Below are 24,733 nucleotides of genomic sequence, written 5' to 3' on the forward strand. Positions count from 1 at the left end.
TTTAATTTTAGTAATATTAATAAAAAGAAAAACAGTGTCAGTTTCTATCAAAGTCATGAACATTGTTGGGTGATAAAGGTTTAAAGACTGGTGGACAGATGAGCACGTGTGGACTCCACAGGAAAGCGACCAAGACTCAAACCCAAGGCACAGGATGTGTGAGACAGCAGAACTGCCCACTGCACCACCATGCTGTCCTTACGTAAACATGACATTCATAAAGACTGGATACCCAGAAGATTCCAAAATTACAACTATGTACCTGTTTAGTCCTACGTAAAGAACATGGCAACAAAAATGGAAATAGTATGACAATATTTACTAACCTTGAAGAAAAAGCCTACTCCCGGTTTCAGCTCCGAGTCCGTTTGGTCACTCATGGAGTCACTGAAGACCTCCTGGCCTTCTTCTTCTATATCCATTTCATCAGGGACTTGCAGAGATGACAGAGAGATTTCTATTAAACTAGTCCTTTTGCCGTTCAGGGAAGGCTGGAAGTCGCTCTCAAACGAGCATTCAGAAGGAGCACCAGAGCTGCTGCCTGTGCCGGGCTCTTTCTTGGGGAAACCTACTGGTCCCACTGGTCTAATGTTTCCATCTGCGTCCAGACTTAGAAGAGGATCTTCACTGGAACCAGTTTCAGAGGAATCGTCCTCAACAGCAAGAGGTTTAGGAATGGGTCCAACAGGTTTCTGCCCCCTAGATCTATTCTGGTTGTCTTCTGTTCCTCCAATATTGAAGGAGGAGGAAGTCTGAATTGGAAATTGACTAGGAGAGAATTTCCGAAGGTGTGGTAGGTTGTCTACATTCTGAGGGGGAGTAAGAACTCGTGTCAATGGGGGAAATTTTAAATCTACTGGACGGGCATGCTTAGGGCTCTTAGGAGTTGATGACTGAGGCCTTTTGTGAGCCGGCTGTGGGGATTTGGGGACAGACAAAGAACTATTGGATGTGTTGGCAGGTTTTCGAGAAGGTGACGGGGAAGGAGACGAGGAAGATAAGTCCACAGAACGCGAGGACTGGAAATCACGAGATATTCTTTGGGAAGGTAAAGGGGGAGCAGCAGCTGTTGGCTTTGGACTGGCAGGGATGACCCAAGCTTGGTTCGTTTTTTTGCGCATCAGTTGTTTCTGCTGTTCTGCCAGTCTCTGCATGTCACCCTGCAAGGAGTTCAAGGCTGCATTGAGTTTTGTGACGGCCTTGTTGTACTCGCCAAGACTGGCATCGTCGATTTTCTCCTTTCCAATTTCAGGAGAGAATGTAACTTGCTTCTCTGAACGGGTTTTGTTTGGTAGCTCACCGTCCACCAGTTTTGAAGTTGTGGAGTCAAGGGGGCTAGGGGTCTCTCTCTCTTCCTCATCCCCAATCCGAGAAAGCCTCTCCTCCAAGGATAACTTTGGCACCTCCTCAGTGGAAGAGGTGTCTGCTTCTCCCTCTGGCTGGTTACCTTCCTCTCGTTTCTTCAATTGGAGAAATGCCGATTTGCCCAACCTCTGCCGATGTTTGGCAAAGATGGCCTCTATTCTTTTCTTCTGTGCCTCAATGGCTCTTCTCTTCTCCTCCAACCTTGCCCCCAGCTCTGACATTTCCGTGTTAAGAGCTGGGCTTTTGCTAGGGCTTTCTTCTGATTTTTGAGCCCACGTTATCATCTTGGGCTCTGTGGTATCCTTCTGAGGTTCGGTTGATTTCTTTTTGCGTTCGGCAAAGCTAGTCATCTTGATGCTAGGGCTCGTAGAAGAAGCCGGGTTGCTCTCTGGCTGCGAACTGAGAGAACTTGAACCAGACGTGCTATCATCTTTGGCATCAAGGCAATCTCTGCCTGCCTGGTGGTGTTTTGAAAATTCCTCAGAAAGATCTGAATCTAAACTATTGTCCCTCAAAACTGAATCATCATCCCTGGATATTCGAGAACCTTCTGATGTTCTTCGTGGACGTTTTTCTTTTTCAGTGGAGGATGCCATATCATCATGAACTCTGTACATCATTCCAGGTTTTGTAGGGGCAGAAGAGCTTAATCGAGGGGAGTTGTCACCGTGACGACCACTTCCAGATTCTTCCATCACATCAGGGGAATGCAGATAGAATCCATCTGCAGCTCCCTCAGGGAGGAGCCGGGGTTCTAATTTACCCTCATTATGAATTATCTGCAGTGCCTCTTCTATGGTGGGAAGATCGGTGTACTTGTTATGATCGTCTGTCAATCCATTCTCCACAGGAAGGTCCTTCTCTGCTCTGATCCTGCTGGGGGCTGTCTGAGTGCCCCATGATGCCCTTTGACTTGAGGGTGGTCTGCTCTGACTTGTCTGACTGGCCACTGCACCGTCGCCATTCCCTTTCTCCAGAAATGCACTGACATCTTCTGGCGGGGTGTAAGTGGCCCGAGTAACAGTCTCTGGTAACTGGAAGACATTAGGATTCAAGCTGTCAGAGCTGATAGAACGTGTCATGGCAACAGGGTTCCCCATCACAATGTCCACGTCACTGTCCAAGCCAAATGGAATACTGAAGGAGACAGCCTGAGACAATGGCCTGCTGTGGGGGACAAAAAGAAGGATAAGGAGTCAGTTACAGTTTCACGGGACAGGATTAAATGAAGAGCATTCACTTGCAAAGTAAGTGGAACAATCATTTAATGCATTGCCTTCACCCAGGACAAGCCAGCTAGGTGTACCACGGTGCTTAGAAGGTATGTTAAAAATGTTAAAAAGAGCTCTAGGGCTTACTGGGCTCATAGCGTTATCATTTACCCAAAATGCAAAAGATGAGGCTTTGATTTCGATGACTATCCTCGTCCCACATAAGCCTACCTTAACTGCTTCTTTGTCCATGTCGCCTTTCCTACTCCCTCAACATGCGGCAATGAGGTAGATTGAGTCAGAGCCCCTGCAAACAGAAACATCATTTTAAATTGTCTTTGGTGGCTCACACAATTGTAAAGCAATTAACAACACAACAAAATAAAATGCATTCAAGGTGACTTAGAGAAAAACAAAATGGAAAATGACAACCAGTGGTTGCAGTGTATCACAAAATTATAAAGACAATGTTATGTGGGGAAAAAACGTTAAGGATGTAAGATGCCATCATTGACCAAGTCTCAAAAACCTTCATTTGTACAATCATGTCAAGTTTTGAAGTTCCCTAAAGTCCTACTGAGGCTACTTGGTCACTTATTCCATTGTCTGTGGTTCTTTGGGAGTCCATCGTGACCCACTACCATTATAAACAATAGCAACCCGTGACCCACCAGCGGCAGCCTGAGACCCAAAATAGGGGTGCAGAGATCACACGGACCCTGTTAAAGAGTTTTCTTCTGTTGGATCAGGCGTCAAAAAAGCCCAGTTAAATCCTCTGTGATGGATCGAAAGATAAGATTGATTGATCGATTGATATGGATTGATAGCTATCAATAGACAGATCAATAGATGTGAAAGGCACTATATAACTGATAGGTCAATAGAGCAATATGAAAGGCACTATATGACAGATAGATAGATAGATAGATAGATAGATAGATAGAAAGATAGATAGATAGATATGAAAGGCACTATATAACTGATAGATCGATAGATCAATGTGAAAGGCACTATATAACTGATAGATTGATATGAAAGGCACTATATGACAGATAGATAGATAGATAGATATGAAAGGCGCTATATAACTGATAGATCGATAGATCGATGTGAAAGGCACTATATGACAGATAGATAGAAACACAAGCTTTAGAAATGAGGCTTCTTCACAGGGCTGCCTGCTCTGACATTCCACGAAAGAATTTGAGGAGTGCTGCTCCACTGGATTGAGAGGAACCAGATAAGATGGTTTGGGCATGTCAGAAGGATGCCACCTAGGTGGCTTCCCCCTGAGCTGGTTTTAGGCATATCCCACTAGGCATGGGCCCTGAAGTGGACACGGGGAACACTGGAGGAGTTCTCTCTCTCGGCTGGCTTGGGAAGACCTGGAATCTGTAGGTGGGGCACAGGGAAATCTGGGCTGACCTGCTGCCATTGTGACCCAAACCAGGAAACAAATCATGAGGAGATATTACAGTGGTGTGAAAAACTATTTGCCCCCTTCCTGATTTCTTATTCTTTTGCATGTTTGTCACACAAAATGTTTCTGATCATCAAACACATTTAACCATTAGTCAAATATAACACAAGTAAACACAAAATGCAGTTTTTAAATGATGGTGTTTATTATTTAGGGAGAAAAAAAATCCAAACCTACATGGCCCTGTGTGAAAAAGTAATTGCCCCCTTGTTAAAAAATAACCTAACTGTGGTGTATCACACCTGAGCTCAATTTCCGTAGCCACCCCCAGGCCTGATTACTGCCACACCTGTTTCCATCAAGAAATCACTTAAATAGGAGCTGCCTGACACAGAGAAGTAGACCAAAAGCACCTCAAAAGCTAGACATCATGCCAAGATCCAAAGAAATTCAGGAACAAATGAGAACAGAAGTAATTGAGATCTATCAGTCTGGTAAAGGTTATAAAGCCATTTCTAAAGCTTTGGGACTCCAGCGAACCACAGTGAGAGCCATTATCCACAAATGGCAAAAACATGGAACAGTGGTGAACCTTCCCAGGAGTGGCCGGCCGACCAAAATTACCCCAAGAGCGCAGAGACGACTCATCCGAGAGGTCACAAAAGACCCCAGGACAACGTCTAAAGAACTGCAGGCCTCACTTGCCTCAATTAAGGTCAGTGTTCACGACTCCACCATAAGAAAGAGACTGGGCAAAAACGGCCTGCATGGCAGATGTCCAAGACGCAAACCACTGTTAAGCAAAAAGAACATTAGGGCTCGTCTCAATTTTGCTAAGAAACATCTCAATGATTGCCAAGACTTTTGGGAAAATACCTTGTGGACTGATGAGACAAAAGTTGAAGTTTTTGGAAGGCAAATGTCCCGTTACATCTGGCGTAAAAGGAACACAGCATTTCAGAAAAAGATCATCATACCAACAGTAAAATATGGTGGTGGTAGTGTGATGGTCTGGGGTTGTTTTGCTGCTTCAGGACCTGGAAGGCTTGCTGTGATAGATGGAACCATGAATTCTACTGTCTACCAAAAAATCCTGAAGGAGAATGTCCGGCCATCTGTTCGTCAACTCAAGCTGAAGCGATCTTGGGTGCTGCAACAGGACAATGACCCAAAACACACCAGCAAATCCACCTCTGAATGGCTGAAGAAAAACAAAATGAAGACTTTGGAGTGGCCTAGTCAAAGTCCTGACCTGAATCCAATTGAGATGCTATGGCATGACCTTAAAAAGGCGGTTCATGCTAGAAAACCCTCAAATAAAGCTGAATTACAACAATTTTGCAAAGTTGAGTGGGCCAAAATTCCTCCAGAGCGCTGTAAAAGACTCATTGCAAGTTATCGCAAACGCTTGATTGCAGTTATTGCTGCTAAGGGTGGCCCAACCAGTTATTAGGTTCAGGGGGCAATTACTTTTTCACACAGGGCCATGTAGGTTTGGATTTTTTTTTCTCCCTAAATAATAAAAACCACCATTTACAAACTGCATTTTGTGTTTACTTGTGTTATATTTGACTAATGGTTAAATGTGTTTGATGATCAGAAACATTTTGTGTGACAAACATGAAAAAGAATAAGAAATCAGGAAGGGGGCAAATAGTTTTTCACACCACTGTATACATACGTGTGTAGATAAATAGACAGATACATGAAAGGCACTATCAGATAGATAGATAGATTTTTGTTTATCCGCATGGAAAAATATCACTTTTTACAGGAGCCCTTTTTACAAATAAATACATAAGTGGGTAGATAAGTAAGTAAATAAATATTCAGACACACCAAAATATAAAAAACAGAAATTAAAAAAGAAAAATTCTGACATGGCAGTCCCAATCATAGTGAGGCATTATGCAGACGTACTGCTGTTGGTATAAAGAATCCCAAACCGTAATGCATTTCTTGACACACTACTGCTGAATGATTTGTTGGGTAAGAACACTCAGTGTCAGTATGTCACATTGAGGACGTGCAGCATTGTTCATAATGGCACTCAGTTTTGTTTTCTTTCTCTTAACCTCTATGACCTCCAGGGGATGAAGAGTGCATTCTAAAACTGAGCTTGTCCTCTTAATTAGCTTTTTGATTTGCACACCACAGCATAAAAAAATCACACGGGCCATCGCAGAGTTGTAGAAGATGTAAACACGTCACTACCCACATTTAAGGAACACAGTCTCCTAAGGAAAAAGAGTCTGCTCTGCCTTTTCTTATATAGTTCTTCTGTGCTCTGAAATCAGTCCAACCTGTTATTAATATGGACACCCAAGTGCTTGTAGGAGTGCAGACCCTCTACATCCACTCCTTGAATAGTGACCAGACATAGAGGCTCTTTGGTGTGCCAAAAGTCAATAAGCAGTTGCTTGGTTTTGCGGATGTTAAGATGCAGACAATTCCCTTTGCACCAAAAAACAAAATCCTCCACCTGACTCCTCTCCTGTGTCTCATCCCCCATGTCAGTACACCCCATACGTTCAAACATCTGAGAATTTCTACAAGTGACATGACCTGCTGTTGTATTTGTAGTCAGAGGTGTACAGGGTGAAGAGCGGAGGTGACAGCTCTGTTCCCTGTGGTGCTCCAGTGTTGCTCCCTCAGTCCTCGAGTCTCACAAACAAACTGCGGTCTGCCTGACAGATAGTCTATTATCCAAAATGTTGTATAACAATAAAAAGTGAAAACTTCCAAGGGGGTGAGTACTCTTTATAAACCCTGTATACATTAAACCCAAGTGCCACATGCCATTTAACCAGTCACCACAACGCAGCACACACGTCATTCCGAAGAGGTGCTGCTAAAGAGACAGACCTACAGAAACAGCAGATACGATTGTCATAAGGGCGACGTTGGTCTTACCTGGCACTGACCGCCCTGGAGACTGAGGAGTAGGAATTGGTAGGAATGGCTGCTTAAAAATGAAGGACGGAGAGCCACTAAAAAAAGAGAAAATTAAATTTAATGTCAGATAAGGCGCCTCCATAAGTTAGAAATACTCTGAAAATGTGTTGAGGGACACTAAAATAGCATACCGTTTAATATTCTCCATCATTCTGCAGTGAACACCATTTAAAGGTGCTTTACAACAAGAGAACTTTCTTTATGTACATCATTTTCTTTTCAAGTGCCTCAAAGATGAAGACTGAATTTGCAGCTTTTGTATGTTTAAAGTTCAGCACTTGGGCGGCACGGTGGCGCAGTGGGTAGCGCTGCTACCTCGCAGTTAGGAGACCCGGGTTTGCTTCCCGGGTCCTCCCTGCATGGAGTTTCAGTGGGCAGACACTAAGTCAATATGAATTTCCAATTGTTAATAAAAGTTAAATTCTATGCACTATTTTAACAAAGCCTTGCTTTACAGAGACCAGAGTTTGTATGTCAGGTCCTCCCTGCATGGAGTCTGCATGTTCTCCCCGTGTCTGCGTGGGTTTCCTCCCACAGTCCAAAGACATGCAGGGTAGGTGGATTGCCGATTCTAAATTGGCCCTGGTGTGTGTTTTTGTGCTTGTCCTGTGGTGGGTTGGCACCCTGCCCAGGATTGGTTCCTGCCTTGTGCCCTGTGTTGGCTGGGATTGGCTCCAGCAGACCCCCGTGACCCTGTTGTTCGGATTCAGCGGGTTGGAAAATGGATGGATGGAAGTTCAGCACTTTAGCTAATAGACCACATTGCTGGCCTGGAAGTTTACAACATGGTGATGACCACCCATGAGGCGCATTCACTTTAACACGACGGACCAAAGCTACACCCTCTGTTCCCCTCACTGCTGTGTTCATTCAGGAGGTGCAAAAAAATGGCAGAGTTATAAAACTACAGGGATTGATACGGTTCATTACTTTACAGCATAAAGCCTACTATGAAATATTACTTGGAACAGAACCAATCACATGTATTATTTTTAATTTTGTTAAATGCTTATGGATGTAAATCTTGTGCTTCCCACTTACACAGGAGTTAGATGAGGGGAAAAAAAAAGGAATTTTCCATCTTGTTTTCTGACAACACTGCCAAAGCCCCCCAGTTAAGCTTCAGTCTCCATGCACACCACATCTCAGCTTTGCCCACTAAATCTACATGAACAAGTCCTCCTGGCTTTCATATTATATGGGCCATTACTGTCACAAGTGTGGTGCTAACTTTCAGAAGTCCAACCCAGTACCTGTTATTGTTGCAGCTTGTGGGGGAGACACACTCGGCTATGTCAGACATATCTGCAAACACAAGAGATATTTTTTGAGTTTGTCACCTTTATGTTTTCAATGTTGTTAAACTAACAAGAAGAAAATCCCAAAACACCTTGCAAATCCAGCGGCTCTCTTGGGCAAACCACTTCTGGCTTCCGGACTTCAAACCACCAGAACAGTTCTGCCATAAACGTCATGATGTTCACCTGTCGTACAAAAGGAAGAGATTGTGTAAATCACCTGTGAAGACCTCGGGAAAAAAATTACATGAAAATTTTTTCTTGGCCATCACAACAGACTATATTTACATTTACATCATTTAGCAGACGCTCTTATCCAGAGCGACTTACAACAGTGCTTAGTAGTCTACGACTGTTCTTCAGTCTTTAAGGCTAGGATTAAATCTACTGTCATTAAACAAGTTACCGCTGACCGAGTTGTACACAAAACCATGCTAGAAGAAAATAGTAAGTTGTTAGTACAAAAATTTTTTTATTTTTTATTTTGAGAAAAAGGGTAGAAAAAAAAGTATGGGGACTTTAGTCCCCCAAGTGCTGTTGAAAGAAGTGTGTCTTCAGACGACGTTTGAAGACAGTGAGGGTCTCCGCTGTTTGTACAGCAAGAGGAAGTTCGTTCCACCACTGAGGAGCCAACACTGCAAAGAGTCTTGATGAATGTCGTCCTCTTCTTTTAAGTAAGGGTGGTTCGAGACGAGCAGTGCTTGATGTTCTGAGAGAGCGAGAAGTGACACGCTGCTTAACCAGTGCTGATATGTAAGGTGGTGCAGTTCCAGTTTTGGCCTTAAAGGCAAGTGTTAGGGTTTTGAACCTGATGCGGGGAGCCAGTGCAGGTTCCGCAGCAGAGGTGTAGTGTGTGAGAATTTGGTAATATTAAAAATGAGTCTTGCAGCTGCATTCTGGATCAATTGAAGTGGTCGTGTTGCCTTTAGTGAAAGTCCAGACATCAGAGAGTTGCAGTAGTCCAGCTTAGAGATGACCAAGGGTATATGGGGTAAGTAAGATATTAAAAAAAAATCAGGAGTGGTCACCCCTCGACTTTCAAGTATACTTAGATATGGGGATGGATATTTGAGGAGTAAACCGCAAAACGACGATTATATTTTTATATTGTGTACATTAAAGAACCATCAACAACAAATCAAATCAATAATTTATTGAACAGTTATTATAAAAGTAAAGTTGAATAAATCGGACTCTGCAGCTACACGAACAAAAAAGGTAAAGTACCACTTCCTGTTAATGGAAATGGCTCAAAAGTTGATAGAAGTCTACGTTTTGTACCTAAAACTTGTATGCAAAACTTGGTGGACCTACAGTGGGGCAAAAAAGTATTTAGTCAGCCACCAATTGTGCAGGTTCTCCCGCTTAAAAAGATGAGAGAGGCCTGTAATTTTCATCATAGGTATACCTCAACTATGAGAGACAAAATGAGAAAAAAAAATCCAGAAAATCACATTGTCTGATTTTTAAAGAATTTATTTGCAAATTATGGTGGAAAATAAGTATTTAGTCACCTACAAACAAGCAAGATTTCTGGCTCTCACAGACCTGTAACTTCTTCTGTAAGAGGCTCCTCTGTCCTCCACTCGTTACCTGTATTAATGGCACCTGTTTGAACTCGTTATCAATATAAAAGACACCTGTCCACAACCTCAAACAGTCACACTCCAAACTCCACTATGGCCAAGACCAAAGAGCTGTCAAAGGACACCAGAAACAAAATTGTAGATCTGCACCAGGCTGGGAAGCCTGAATCTGCAATAGGTAAGCAGCTTGGTGTGAAGAAATCAACTGTGGGAGCAATTATTAGAAAATGGAAGACATACAAGACCACTGATAATCTCCCTCGATCTGGGGCTCCACGCAAGATCTCACCCCGTGGGGTCAAAATGATCACAAGAACGGTGAGCAAAAATCCCAGAACCACACGGGGGGACCTAGTGAATGACCTGCAGAGAGCTGGGACCAAAGTAACAAAGGCTACCATCAGTAACACACTACGCCGCCAGGGACTCAAATCCTGCAGTGCCAGACGTGTCCCCCTGCTTAAGCCAGTACATGTGCAGGCCCGTCTGAAGTTTGCTAGAGAGCATTTGGATGATCCAGCAGAGGACTGGGAGAAGGTCATATGGTCAGATGAAACCAAAATAGAACTTTTTGGTAAAAACTCTACTCGTCGTGTTTGGAGGAGAAAAAATGCTGAGTTGCATCCAAAGAACACCATACCTACTGTAAAGCATGGGGTGGAAACATCATGCTTTGGGGCTGTTTTTCTGCAAAGGGACCAGGACGACTGATCTGTGTAAAGGAAAGAATGAATGGGGCCATGTATCGTCAGATTTTGAGTGAAAACCTCCTTCCATCAGGAAGGGCATTGAAGATGAAACGTGGCCTGGTCTTTCAGCATGACAATGATCCCAAACACACCACCCGGGTAACGAAGGAGTGGCTTCATTAGAAGCATTTCAAGGTCCTGGAGTGGCCTAGCAAGTCTCCAGATCTCAACCCCATAGAAAATCTTTGGAGGGAGTTGAAAGTCCATGTTGCCCAGCGGCAGCCCCAAAACATCACTGCTCTAGAGGAGATCTGCATGGAGGAATGGGCCAAAATACCAGCAACAGTGTGTGAAAACCTTGTGAAGACTTACAGAAAACGTTTGACCTCTGTCACTGCCAACAAAGGGTTTATAACAAAGTATTGAGATGAACTTTTGTTATTGACCAAATACTTTTTATCCACCATAATTTGCACATAAATTCTTTAAAAATCAGACGATGTGATTTCTGGATTGTTTTTCTCATTTTGTCTCTCATAGTTGAGGTATACCTATGATGAAAATTACAGACCTCTCTCATCTTTTTAAGTGGGAGAACTTGCACAATTGGTGGCTGACTAAATACTTTTTTGCCCCACTGTAAGTGAATTTGTACTGAAATGATTGTGTTTTACATACACACTCACACGGAATTCCAACACTGGTATTTTCAGACTCACAGAGGTCTACAACGTCGAGATTCATCAAAATCTCAAAATGGAATTTTTGGACAATTACAATACTTTCCCTGTACTTCATATACGAGAAAGTAAAAAAAGTTATGTACATATAAATATTTAAATTGGGATGGAATATTCTTTTAGGTAATAACTTCCATCCATCCATCCATTTTCCAACCCGCTGAATCCAAACACAGGGTCATGGGGGTCTGCTGGAGCCAATCCCAGCCAACACTGGGCACAAGGCAGGAACCAATCCCGGGCAGGGTGCCAACCCACCACAGGACACACACACAAACACACCAAGCACACACCAGGGCCAATTTAGAATCGCCAAAACACCTAACCTGCATGTCTTTGGACTGTGGGAGGAAACCGGAGCGCCCTCCAGTGCAGCTTTACATTTCTTGGGGCGACTATTACTGAAAAGCTAAAGTGGTCACAACACATTTTGTCCCTCCAGTGTCTCAACTTTGTTATGCCCCGTCCACACTACCGTTTTCATTTAAAAACGCACACATTTGTCAATGTTTTCACCTTTTGTCCACACTGCCCCATTGTTTTTGACCCCTGAAAACGAAGACTTGCAAAAACGCTCTTTGGCGTAATGGAAAAATATTGCTGGCATTGTGTCGTGAACAAGTGACAACTGAATATTCTGAACAATGATACTCCAGCCACGTTCTGATTGGTTCTGACTTCTTTCATGGCCCTTCCCTGATTGGATTCTCATTACGTCGTCTCCTTCCCTAACTGATCACCCGTCACGGTTTTTAACTTAATCTGTTCAACAAGGAGAAGTGCATCCTGCAGCAAAATGAATAATGGAGATGGTGAGTGTAGAATGCAGCTGAGCTCACAATATTAAAGGACAGAGAGATACAAAAGTGCAGTAAAGCCATGATACACGCACGCATTCATGTACGTTTCCCTACGGAGTTACTTTTACAAATATTGTTTAGTACAACTGATTGCTATGGCCAGCTTATAATCAATCCTCTCGCAAATTAACTTTTTATTTAAAGTGTCGCTCTAACACTTGCGCTGTTTACATTTACTGATCAGATGACCTCTGCCAGTTCTGAAGACTGTTACTTTCATCTGAAATAAGCGCAATAATGTGGCACGGTGACAATTCACTGCGGCTCCTTAAAGAACAAGTAAGCCCGCGATTCTCTAGAGAATCGTAAATCCAAGAATGGCAATCAGTTTCTCACTGCGTTTGACTCTGGGGCGTGCGCCACGGCGCACAACGTATGCGCCTTGGTGGGAAGCCACCGCATGATGAAATATTATGGAGGGTGGGTGCGTCCTGGGACAGTTCATTTCAACGCGTTTCTGTTATTGGTTTTCTTCATGCAGTCTTGTTGTTGTTTGTTTATGGCCGTGTCGTCGTATTTGTGGTGGTGTGGGCGGTCGCGTCCGGGCGGCTGTACAACCTGCCGTGCACGCTTAACCTCAGGTTTAGTTCACAGTTCGTAGGCATGGTAAAGTTTCCATTTAATTCAATAACCCTATTTGAACATACGGGCTCGTTTTGTATTTCCGTTAGTTGAGCTCTTTCATCGTGCAGCCGTGATGTCTTTGCTTCTGGTGTGTCTGAAGCGCGTTTGGCTGTGTCGTTAGGTAGACTGAAGATGCCACACAGACTGCTGGCACAGTGGAGTAGAGCAAGTCTAGTTTACAGGTTGTGTTGTTTGGGCGCCACCTACTGACTCTGGGAAGCCGCTGCGTTTGACTCTGGGGTGCTGCGCCGCAGTGCGCATGCACTTCGGTGCGTCCGCCACGCATAAATTAACTGTGGTTTAGTAATATAGATGTCTTTCTTTTTCTGTATCATGAACATGCTAACAGAGTCCTACATGCACTGGTAGTTTTGAAAGCACAGATGGGAATCTGATTTTTCACAGGGCTCCAAATTGTTCACTACACAGTTCTTCGTGAGCTCCGTCACCAATGCATGCATGCCCAATGTAGGTGAAGGTCTACGATGCGTGCGTTTTTGGCTGTTTCAGTAAGGACAGGGATCCTTTTGAAAACGACGCTCACACTCCAGTATGGACAGAGATCGTTTTTGCTTTTAAATGAAAATGTAGTAATATGGATGTTGCTTTAGATTCTCCATCTGTTCTCATAAACTTGTACAGGTACACAGTGGAGTCCATCCTAACTGGCTGCATCACATCCTGGTGCAACACTTGCTCGGCTCCAGAACATGAAGCACTGCAGAGGATGGTGATACGGTAGCAAGTGGACTTCTGTTCAAAAAATAATTGAAAGATGCTGCCGTAGAAGGGCCATCAGTTTTGTTAAAGATGTCAGCCGTCATACTCAGGTCATTTTCTTGCTTTTCTCTTCTGGTAAACACTACTTAATTAATCATTTGCTCCAACAGATCCAGAGACAGTTTCTCTCCACACATTGTAAGGTTCCTGAACTGAACAGCCAGTCATATATAGTGATTCGCTGCTGAATGTGAAGCGGCAGCATGGGCAACTGCCCTTAATGGAAGAGTTCAAATGTGTCTCAGGATTATGTTAACGACTAATGCTAGAAAGGAATTTAAGATCGATATATGGACTGGAGTGACGGCAGCTAATCTGCAGATGTTGTACCAGTCTGTGATAGTGAAGGGGTAGCAGAGCCAAAGACAAAGCCCCGTTTACTAGCTCATCTACATCCCTGTCCTCACCTATGGTCATGATCCGTGGGTAATGACTAAAGAAATAAGATTGCAAACACAAGCTTTAGAAATGAGGCTTCTTCGCAGGGCTGCCTGGTCTGACATTCCATGAGAGAATTTGAGGAGTCGCTGCTCCACTGGATCGAGAGGAACCAGATAAGATGGTTTGGGCATGTCAGAAGGATGCCACCTAGGTGGCTTCCCCTTGAGCTGGTTTTAGGCATATCCCACTAGGCATGGGCCCTGAAGCGGACACGGGGAACACTGGAGGAGTTCTCTCTCTCGGCTGGCTTGGGAACACCTGGGAATTGCCTAAGAACAGCTGGAATCTGTAGGTGGGGCACAGGGAAATCTGGGCTGACCTGCTGCCGTTGTGACCCAAACCAGGAAACAAATCATGAGGAGATATTATACATATGTGTGTAGATACATGAAAGGCTCTATATCGTGGATGGATGGATAGATAGAAAGATGTGAAAAGCATGATAGATAGATAGATAGATAGATAGATAGATAGATAGATAGATAGATAGATAGATAGATAGATAGATAGATAGATAGATAGATAGATAGATAGATAGATAGATAGATAGATAGATAGATAGATAGATAGATAGATAGATAGATAGATAGATAGATAGATAGAAAGATGTGAAAAGCATGATAGATAGAGATAGATAGATAGAAAGATGTGAAAAGCATGATATATATATAGACAGACAGACAGACAGACAGAGTCAGTCAGTCAGTCAGTCAGTCAGTCAGTCATGTTCTCATGATTCTGTTCTAAATGTGCAGCTAGATGCATCATTATATAAAAAGTAAAATATAAAAACCAAAAGTAGGTTTACAGTTGTCAGTATGGAAAACAAAGAACATATTCTTGTACTGTTTATTATTACATTTTTTGTTGTCATTATTATTATTATTATTAAAGTGTTTTTTCCACACAAACAACTGTAAACCTTCTTTTGCACACCTCTGTATAAAAGAAAATATAAAATACTAATCCCCTGATGATGAGTTTAGTTAAACTACACAACATCACAATAGCTCACTTTTTTACATTTTTCTGGGCTTCACCTTACTTTGAGAGCTGGAGGTGCGTAGAGTAAGTCCTCCAAAGCAAGGGGGCAGCAACCCCCCAGGCAATCTTGGCAAAATTCCTGAACAACCTGAAGGTTATACAGGCTGTCCGCAACAGACATGGTCTCCTTCAGGCATACATCTGTGGAGGAAGAGAAGCAAAAGAAAGCCATGTAAGCTTTAAACCAACAAGTTATACCTACACCTCATACATTCATTTACACAGTTGTGCCATTTTGCCTTCCTTATGTTCTCTCTACGCTATTATTGTCTCATTTTATACACTTGTTATGTTTCCAGACCTTTTACCTTATGACTTTATGTTCACTTATGTATAGAAACTGAGGGGGCATGAGGGGTGTTAGTACCCCGTTACTGGCTGTGTTGACTTTCAATATTCCCCTTTTGTTCATCCGCATTTTCTTTGACTGTTCTGATTTCTGTTAGTCTAACAGATAGCCTTACATTGTCCAAGTATGCGCAGTATGAGGGTAGATACGCCCGTGAATGTGCCCCACCACTGAAAGAGGTCCTAACCAGGGCAGGATAGACTCTGACTTCCAATGATTCTGTAATTGATTTGTGAACAGTGAAATGTAAAATAATTTAAACTTGATAGAAACACCTTGGCTATCTTTTTAAACTGTGATCTGTAGTGTCAGTGCAGTTCTGTGCCTTACTTCTAATTACCTTATGCAAATTTGTTTGATTTTGTATCAAAGTTAGCCCCCCCCCCCCCCCCCCCCCCCCTTCCATTACAAGGGTGGCTCTGAGGCTCGGGATCTGCACTGGTAATCTGAAGGTTGCCGGTTCGAATCCCATAAACTACTTCATTGGGACCATGAGCAAGGCCCTTAACCTGCGATTGCTCCGTCCTGGGTATGACATTAATCTGCATTCAGCCCTGCAAGTAGACCCTCCAACCTGCAGGGTACAACCTGGGATTTGGTGGCAGAATTGGCACTCCAGCCACCATAAAAAACCTCCCACTGCTCTATTCCATCTGAACTAGTGTGGTGCTGAGGTGTCACCCGTTGCATGGCTGCACTCGGGTCCTAATCTGGGATCCTGAGTTGGTTTGTCATGTGGTGGATGCTCCTAACCTCCTCCTTCCATTACATTCTACTGTTATGAGTGTTGGCATTGCTTTCAGACTCTGCATTGATATTTCACTTTCTGATTCACTTCCTACATCTGTTAGAAGTTTCCTTTATGACTTCAGCAACTTCACCGTGGGGCCTTCTGATCTTTTGCTTTCTGGGTAGGTGGAGGAGAGGAGAGGACATTGGATCCGAGTTGTCTGCCCGTGTGAAAGCAATTTGGGAAACCTATGATCACGAAGTCACACTGCCCATTGTAATACAATTCATGAAACCAATAAATACTAAGAACCTGTGTTACCAAAGTCACACAGTCCACTGGCTAAAAATTTCCCATTTCAAGGCAGATCAGTAAAGGGTGCTGTACAGACTGAGAATACACACAAACACTTTTGTTTATTGTTATTCTCTGTCTTAAGCGGCTCCGTGGATTGTGCGGTTTCTCCAGTGATGTTAATTAGCAGTTTTTTGTTTTGCATTCCTTTAGATAAGCAGATTTATGTGGGGGGGGAAATGCAGGGGTGTTCAAAAATCAAAAGGGATGTAGAAGGCATTGCTTAAAAACAGATTCAAACAGGACTTTTGGTTTTCTTGGTTTACTTAAACAATGTACAGTAAAGAGTAGTGCTGACTCTCTTGCTGTTGGCATTCCAAAGGCCCACTTGCTTTTTCTCACAATACACAACGGTTATTTTTTTTTTTCTTTATTGTCTGAACTAAAGCGGCATGATGGCCACATCAGAGAAGTGTAACAGGGCCTACTAAAAGTTTATTTTTAAAAGTTTTCACATTATATTGTAATACAACTTTGACTCATTCCATCCAGTCTTTTTCTGCTGATCAGTGTCAAAAAAGCCAAATTAAATCCACTGTGATTTAGTTCTGTGAAAATAAAATACAAAAACATCCAAAAGTGTGAATGCTTTGTATAGGTTATGTAAGACAGAGAGTCACACCTCGCTGGTTACATTGAAGATGAGGCCTGCTCTCGTAACACAGAGGAAATATAAGAAAGGGCAGAGCAGGCTCCTTCTACCTTGGGAGGCAGCGTCCCTCTAATGTGGGTAGTGACATCCTTCACATCTTCTACAACTCAGTGACGGCCAGCGTGGTGTGCTGCGCTGCTAAAATCACTTCAAGAGAGGCCCACCGAATCAACACGCTAAAGTTATGGGACACACTCATACACCCTGCAGGTCATAGTGAAGGAGAGGATTAAAACCTAACTGAGTGCCATTATGAACAATGCTGCACATCCTCTCTCTGACACATCAACACTGAGGACTTTCGGCCAGATAATGTCATTAAAGTCTATGGGGGCTCCTTTATAACAACAGCAATACGCTTGCATAGTACCCCACTGGGACTGCCATCTCAGATGTTTTCTTTATTTTTATTCATTCTAGTGTGTGTTCAAACCATAGCGTGAACACATCTACCGTATATACTCACATATAAGTCGGGTCTTGAAACCTGAAAAATCGATCATAAAATCAGACCCCAACTTATACGCCCGTTCAAAAATGTGACACTTAAGTTTTGTTTTTTTTTTTTTTGTTTTTTTACATCTTCTTGCCTCCTCCAATCTCGCATCAGTTTCTCAGACATTTCGAATTTTGTTGCAGCAGCACAGTCACCAATTTCTTTTATTACTTCAACGACGTTTAATTTAAAATCAGCTTCATATTTTCTTCTGATCGAATGCTCCATCGTAGATCAGGGATGCTTTTATGATAAAGGTGTACAAGGGTGTGAGATACAAAAAACACAAATCACTTCGGAATAGGCCGGGTATTACCATGTGGTCACATAGGCACAATTCATAGGAAAAAAAAAAGGCCGTGTGCTCCATGGTGACTCTCTCAGGTGGGCGTTAGCATATCGCAATCTCTTGGACCAATAGCGTGACATTTCCGCATTCGACTTATACGACCATTGATTTTATACTGTAAAATCAAATCCCAACTTATCCGCAAGTATATATGGTATCTGTCTATCTATCCTATAGTGCGTTTCATATCTATCATATAGTGCCTTTCATATCTATCTATCAATCATATAGTGCCTTTCATATCTCATATAGCGCCTTTCATATCTATCAATCATATAGTGCCTTTCATGCAGTGCTTATATACCTATCACTCATACAGTGCCTTTCATATCTATCAATCATATAGTGCCTTTCATATCTATCTATCAATCATATAGCGCCTTTCATATCTATCAATCATATAGTGCCTTTCATGCAGTGCTTATATACCTATCACTCATACAGTGCCTTTCATATCTATCTATTAGATATATAGTGCCTTTCATATCTATCTATATATCTATCAATCATATAGCGCCTTTCATATCTATCTATCATATAGTGCCTTTCATACAGTGCCTATATACCTACCACTCATATAGTGCCTTTCATACAGTGCCTATATACCTATCACTCATACAGTGCCTTTCTATCTATTAGATAGATAGATATGAAAGGCACTATATATCTATCATATAGCGCCTTTCATATCTATCTATCAATCATATAGTGCCTTTCATATCTATCTATCATATAGCACCTTTCATACAGTGCCTATATACCTATCACTCATAAAGTGCCTTTCATATAGCACCTTTCATACAGTGCCTATATACCTATCACTCATACAGTGCTATATGGTACTATATGATAGATATGAAAAGCGCTATATATCTATCATATACTGCCTTTCATATCTATCAATCAATCATATAGCGCCTTTCATATTTATTACATAGTGCCTTTCATAACTATCAATCTAGATAGATATGAAAGGCACTGTATGAGTGATAAGTATATAGGCACTGTATGAAAGGTGCTATATGATAGATAGATATGAAAGGCACTGTATGAATGATAGGTATATAGGCACTGTATGAAAGGCACTGTATGAGTGATAGATATGAAAGGCGCTATATGATTGATAGATAGATATGAAAGGCGCTATATGATTGATAGATAGATATGAAAGGCACTATATGATAGATAGATATATAGTGCCTTTCATATCTATATGAAAGGCACTGTATGAGTGATAGGTATATAGGCACTGTATGAAAGGCACTATATGATAGATAGATATATAGCGCCTTTCATATCTATCTAAAAAAAGCCACATTTCTCCCTGTGGACAAATACAAGTTCTAAATTTCTCACACTGCTGCCTCTCTCTCAGATTAAACCATCTAAAGTTGTCCATCCCCACATCTGTATACTTTTTTCCATCAGGGTGCCCTGGGATTTCTCCAGCATCCTTTGATGGATTGACAGCCCCATTCAATGCAGGAGATTTTCAAAATTTTGCACATTAAAAATGGAACAAGCCAATCTACCCTCTAGCCGCAGACTGTTGGGACAGTAGAAGTGAATTATCGCTGCAATGGCACAGCCATTAGAGAGGTCCTTTGAACTGGAGACAAGTGGGAAGATTGGTGTCTGCTTCGGCATCACTTTGTCCTTCCTGTAGCGGATCTGATTAAAAAAAAAAAAAAAAAAAAAAAAAAAAGAATGTAAAGTTAAGTATAAACCAAGAAAGTTATATGCGCCATGATGTAAAGCCATTTATATTTTATAGCGCATGTCCACAAAAAAAAGTATTCTGCTTTGTCTTCCTCGTTTCCATTTCTAACTTGCTGGCCAAAGTAGAATTTCTCCAAATAGACACCAAGGTCGACGATCACCATTGGTGCACATGATTCACATCTGTGAGGTACAATCTCATTGGAGTCTTCTGAGAAGTTCTCTGCTCACCCATACCGTGTCAGGCATTCAGTCAGATAGTAATGCAAAGTGGAAAAGAAATAAGCAGTAAGGAATAAAAATGAACAAAAGTGCTTTATACTGCCTTGAGCGGGATGCCACTCAGCCAAGGCCTGGCTGTTCAAGTTATGAAGCTTCAAACAAAGTTCAAGGTTCATTCATGTATAAACCCTGAACTCAAGCAAACAGAGGTTTAAAAATCAGTAAATTAGAAAATAATCCTAACAAACATTAAACATGCCACATGTTGTCTCATCTGATCAGGTATGAAGTTAAAGTATGAGAAATTCACAGTTGCAACATGGCTGTTCCAGACAGCTTTGATTAAATCCTCACAGACCGAAAGACGCATTGAAAACGTTCAGATGTGCAAATGGGATCTTGTAGTGAGCAGCACACATGGGGTCAGAGCAGTAGCTGCCAACCCTTAAGGAGACCTGTGCCTTCTGGTAAACGTTTTAACTGAGCGGTTCATGAGAAACCAACTACTGTACCTTGCACAAAGACCGGAAGAATCCAAATCCATCTCTCACGTCTGACATCATATTAGGTTCTGTCTCTAAGGAACGGTTAAAGATTTTTCTTGAATTTGGTAAGATATAATTCTAGTTATCAAAGTTGTGATACATCATTATAATTGTGAATAATAATTTCAATGAAAAGCGCTACAATGAAATAAGTACTGTCTAACTAACGGCATACACCGTAGTCTGTAAATGTACAGTGCAGTAGAACATGCATTTTGCAGGGAACCACTTAAACTTAATGTGTTAACATTTTCAAATGGTGGAGTATTTCGAAATATTAAAAATTTAGTGTTTATTAATTTTATTTTTTATTTTTACAAAAGAAAGACAGCACATTTAATTAAAAATAGGTAAGAGTGGAATTTTGGGTATTGTGGAGAACCGGCTTAAACCTTCTATTTCAGATGCTATTTAATGCTGAATACGGATTATATCTGATACGGTCAGACAGAGTGGGAAGGGGTCTGGAGACTGATGTGAATACGAAATACTGAAAAAGCAAGCACATTACAATTCAAGCTTAAATGTGAAATTCTGACTAATTCATCCATATTACCGACTAGGAGGGGCGGTTGCGTCATCTTTTCGAGGCCGATTTTTAAGCTCAGCAGCAGAAATGATTCAACCCAGTTTTTACTTTGGAGCTGGTCCCAAGCCTGGATAAATGGGGAGTGCTGGTTTAAAGGAAAGGCATCCGACTGTAAAAATCAAGCTGAAAGATCTATTGGAGAGATCTACTTTAAAAAAAAATAAAATGGAAATATCTGCAGAAGATGAACAAGAAGAAGATGCTCAGAAATGATTCACTCCATTGTGAACATTCGAAAGACAAGTCATTCTGAGCACTGGTGTCTTCAACCAGGCAGCTTTGGATCTAACGGCATGTTCCTTATGTGGACATAGCAAGCTAGACCTCCTGCATTCAAATGTTAATACCTTTAAATGTAAACTTGTGGTACATCTGGAGAGGTCTCTCCATCTTACTGCCACCTACAAGCCTGTTATTGGCAGGAGCTGCTCTTCATTATCCGAAAATTTGATTCTTTGTTAGGGGGGTTGTTGGCTAATTAATAGTTAATTGCTTAGTTAATATCACAAACATCGTATTATGTAATATTCCTCACAGGTGGCGCAGTGGTAGTGCTGCTGCTTTGCAGTAAGGAGACTGTGGAAGATTGTGGGTTCGCTTCCCGGTTCCTCCCTGTGTGGATAGCGCTTTGAGTACTGAGAAAAGCGCTATATAAATGTAATTTATTATTATTATTATTATTAATATAATCTACTGTTGAATTCTGCTCTATACTTGTAATATTTCTATTGCACTACTACATTGTATTGAGGATTACTTGTGTTCTGTTCTGTATGTGGTATTGTTTTGACACCCACTGCACGCCCAGCCTACCTGGAAAGGGGTCTCTCTTTAAATTGCCTTTCCCAAGGTTTCTTCCATTTTTTTTCCCTACACGGGCTTTTTTGTTGGGAGTTTCTCCTTGTCTTCTTAAGAAAGTCAAGGCTGGGGAGGGCTGTCAAAAGGCAGGGCCTGTTAAAGCCCATTACGGCACGTCTTGTGTGATTTTGGGTTACGCAAAAATAAATGCTATTGTATCAAATTTTACAAACAAAACACAAATTCAAGACCCACAGTAATATCATTTAGTAGGCCGATGTTGGTTTCTGTCTGACAGCCTGTCTGAAAAGTTTACCAGAAGGTAAAATATTTGTTTGGCCACTAAAGGAACATTTTATTATTGGAGTCTGTAAAATACTTAAATAAATTTAAAAAGAAAATGACAAAAAAAGAAGAAACCAAGGTTATGGAGTGCTGGTACCTTATGGGGTCATTTACAGCGCATCACTTTTTCCACATTTTGTTATGTTACAGCCTTATTCCAAAGTGGATTAAATTCATTTTTTTCCTCTTGATTCTACACACAACACCCCATAATGACAATGTGAAAAAAGTTTACTTGAGGTTTTTGCAAATTTATTAAAAATAAAAAAACAGAGAAATCCCATGTCCATAAGTATTCACAGCCTTTGCTCAATACTTTGTCAATGCCCCTTTGGCAGCAATTCCAGCCTCAAGTCTTTTTGAATATGATGCCACAAGCTTGGCACACCTATCCTTGGCCAGTTTCGCCCATTCCTCTTTGTAGCACCTCTCAAGCTCCATCAGGTTGGATGGGAAGCGTCGGTGCACAGCCATTTTAAGATCTCTCCAGAGATGTTCAATCAGATTCAAGTCTGGGCTCTGGCTGGGCCACTCAAGGACATTCACAGAGTTTTCCTGAAGCCACTCCTTTGATATCTTGGCTGTGTGCTTAGGGTCGTTGTCCTGCTGAAAGATGAACCGTCGCCCCAGTCTGAGGTCAAGAGCGCTCTGGAGCAGGTTTTCATCCAGGATGTCTCTGTACATTGCTGCAGTCATCTTTCCCTTTATCCTGACTAGTCTCCCAGTTCCTGCCGCTGAAAAACATCCCCACAGCATGATGCTGCCACCACCATGCTTCACTGTAGGGATGGTATTGGCCTGGTGATGAGCGGTGCCTGGTTTCCTCCAAATGTGAGCTCAATCTTTGTCTCATCAGACCAGAGAATTTTCTTTCTCATGGTCTGAGAGTCCTTCAGGTGCCTTTTGGCAAACTCCAGGCGGGCTGCCATGTACCTTTTACTAAGGAGTGGCTTCCGTCTGGCCACTCTACCATACAGGCCTGCTTGGTGGATTGCTGCAGAGATGGTTGTCCTTCTGGAAGGTTCTCCTCTCTCCACAGAGGACCTCTGGAGCTCTGACAGAGTGACCATCGGGTTCTTGGTCACCTCCCTGACTAAGGCCCTTCTCCCCCGATCGCTCAGTTTAGATGGCCGGCCAGCTCTAAGAAGAGTCCTGGTGGTTTCGAACTTCTTCCACTTACAGATGATGGAGGCCACTGTGCTCATTGGGACCTTCAAAGCAGCAGAAATTTTTCTGTAACCTTCCCCAGATTTGTGCCTCGAGACAATCCTGTCTCAGAGATCTACAGACAATTCCTTTGACTTCATGCTTGGTTTGTGCTCGGACATGAACTGTCAACTGTGGGACCTTATATAGACAGGTGTGTGGCTTTCCAAATCATGTCCAGTCAACTGAATTTACCACAGGTGGACTCCAATGAAGCTGCAGAAACATCTCAAGGATGATCAGGGGAAACAGGAGGCACCTGAGCTCAATTTTGAGCTTCATGGCAAAGGCTGTGAATACTTATGGACATGTGCTTTCTCAGTTTTTTTTATTTTTAATAAATTTGCAAAAACCTCAAGTAAACTTTTTTCACGTTGTCATTATGGGGTGTTGTGTGTAGAATTCTGAGGAAAAAAATGAATTTTTAACAAAATGTGGAAAAAGTGATGCACTGTGAATACTTTCTGGATGCACTGTAGGTGCTAAATTATGAGCTACGATATCATACTTTGCCAAGGTTCCTTCTTTTGCTGCTTCAAAGAAAGATTTAACGACACAGCTGGCTTTGATGCTGACCAGACCAAAGCTGCCACTGCACTGTCTGTCAAGCTCTAAAAAGTCACAAATGAACATAATCTCCTGCTGACCTGAAGATATAGTGCCGTGTTCTCCCTGTTTCAACACCAAACCTAAATGAAGGTAAACAGTATGGTAGAGGAGGTGTTGGATAATTAAGTGCAGACTTGTGTGTTTTCAGTCTGTGTGCCAATTTTGGATAAACAGACATAACATATAAAAATTCCAACATTGTGACTCAGTCACAGCGCTGATTTTACACAATCTGATACAAAACTGTGTATTCCGAGTGCCAGGCAGCGGGACATGTGAACTTGACAGCCTTGGCAGTGCCCTTCAGACGTACTGCATGTTGCCGTTATCACCTCGTTTAGCACAAATCTGCACTTCCTCAAATTTGAAACTTATTAACCTTTTCCCCCCATCGTCTTTTCGGGCTATAAGGTTTCTAACTGTAATGGTGGCAGAAATAAATCCTTCAGAAGACAGAGCATTTAAGTTTGAAATAATAACAATAATAAAAAAAAAATTGTTAACAAAGCTGCACCACCCAGCCACATTGACAGCAACTATCACCAAGACCACCATCACTGCATCCACAATACAGCAAACAGACGAACTGGCCAAACAGTGTTATTCATAAACAGCAAGAGCAGGCACACCAGTAAAACCAAGAGCACGGACAGCAGCGGCAGCAGCCTGCTTTATTAGGCATGCATGTGAGGAAGTCGACAGGATGGAATGGGGTGCAGCAGGCTCACAAGACAGTGATATGCATGGGGGGCAAGGG

General features: G+C 42.1%; 1 protein-coding gene across 3 annotated transcripts in view; it reads right to left on the minus strand.

The window, feature by feature from the left end:
- Positions 1-24,733, minus strand: part of camsap3 (calmodulin regulated spectrin-associated protein family, member 3) — a 177,677-nt gene that overhangs the window by 27,527 nt on the left and 125,417 nt on the right. For all 3 annotated transcript variants that reach the window (XM_051920659.1, XM_051920661.1, XM_051920660.1), the window contains 7 exons: positions 19,476-19,614; positions 15,015-15,154; positions 8,342-8,435; positions 8,205-8,256; positions 6,910-6,986; positions 2,808-2,883; positions 327-2,532 (listed from right to left, as the gene is read on the minus strand). In XM_051920659.1, coding sequence (XP_051776619.1) covers positions 327-2,532; positions 2,808-2,883; positions 6,910-6,986; positions 8,205-8,256; positions 8,342-8,435; positions 15,015-15,154; positions 19,476-19,614 — 2,784 coding nt within the window. The remainder of the gene's footprint in view (positions 1-326; positions 2,533-2,807; positions 2,884-6,909; positions 6,987-8,204; positions 8,257-8,341; positions 8,436-15,014; positions 15,155-19,475; positions 19,615-24,733) is intronic.

This window comes from Erpetoichthys calabaricus, chromosome 17 (genome assembly GCF_900747795.2).
Source record: "Erpetoichthys calabaricus chromosome 17, fErpCal1.3, whole genome shotgun sequence".
Lineage (NCBI taxonomy): Eukaryota > Metazoa > Chordata > Cladistia > Polypteriformes > Polypteridae > Erpetoichthys > Erpetoichthys calabaricus.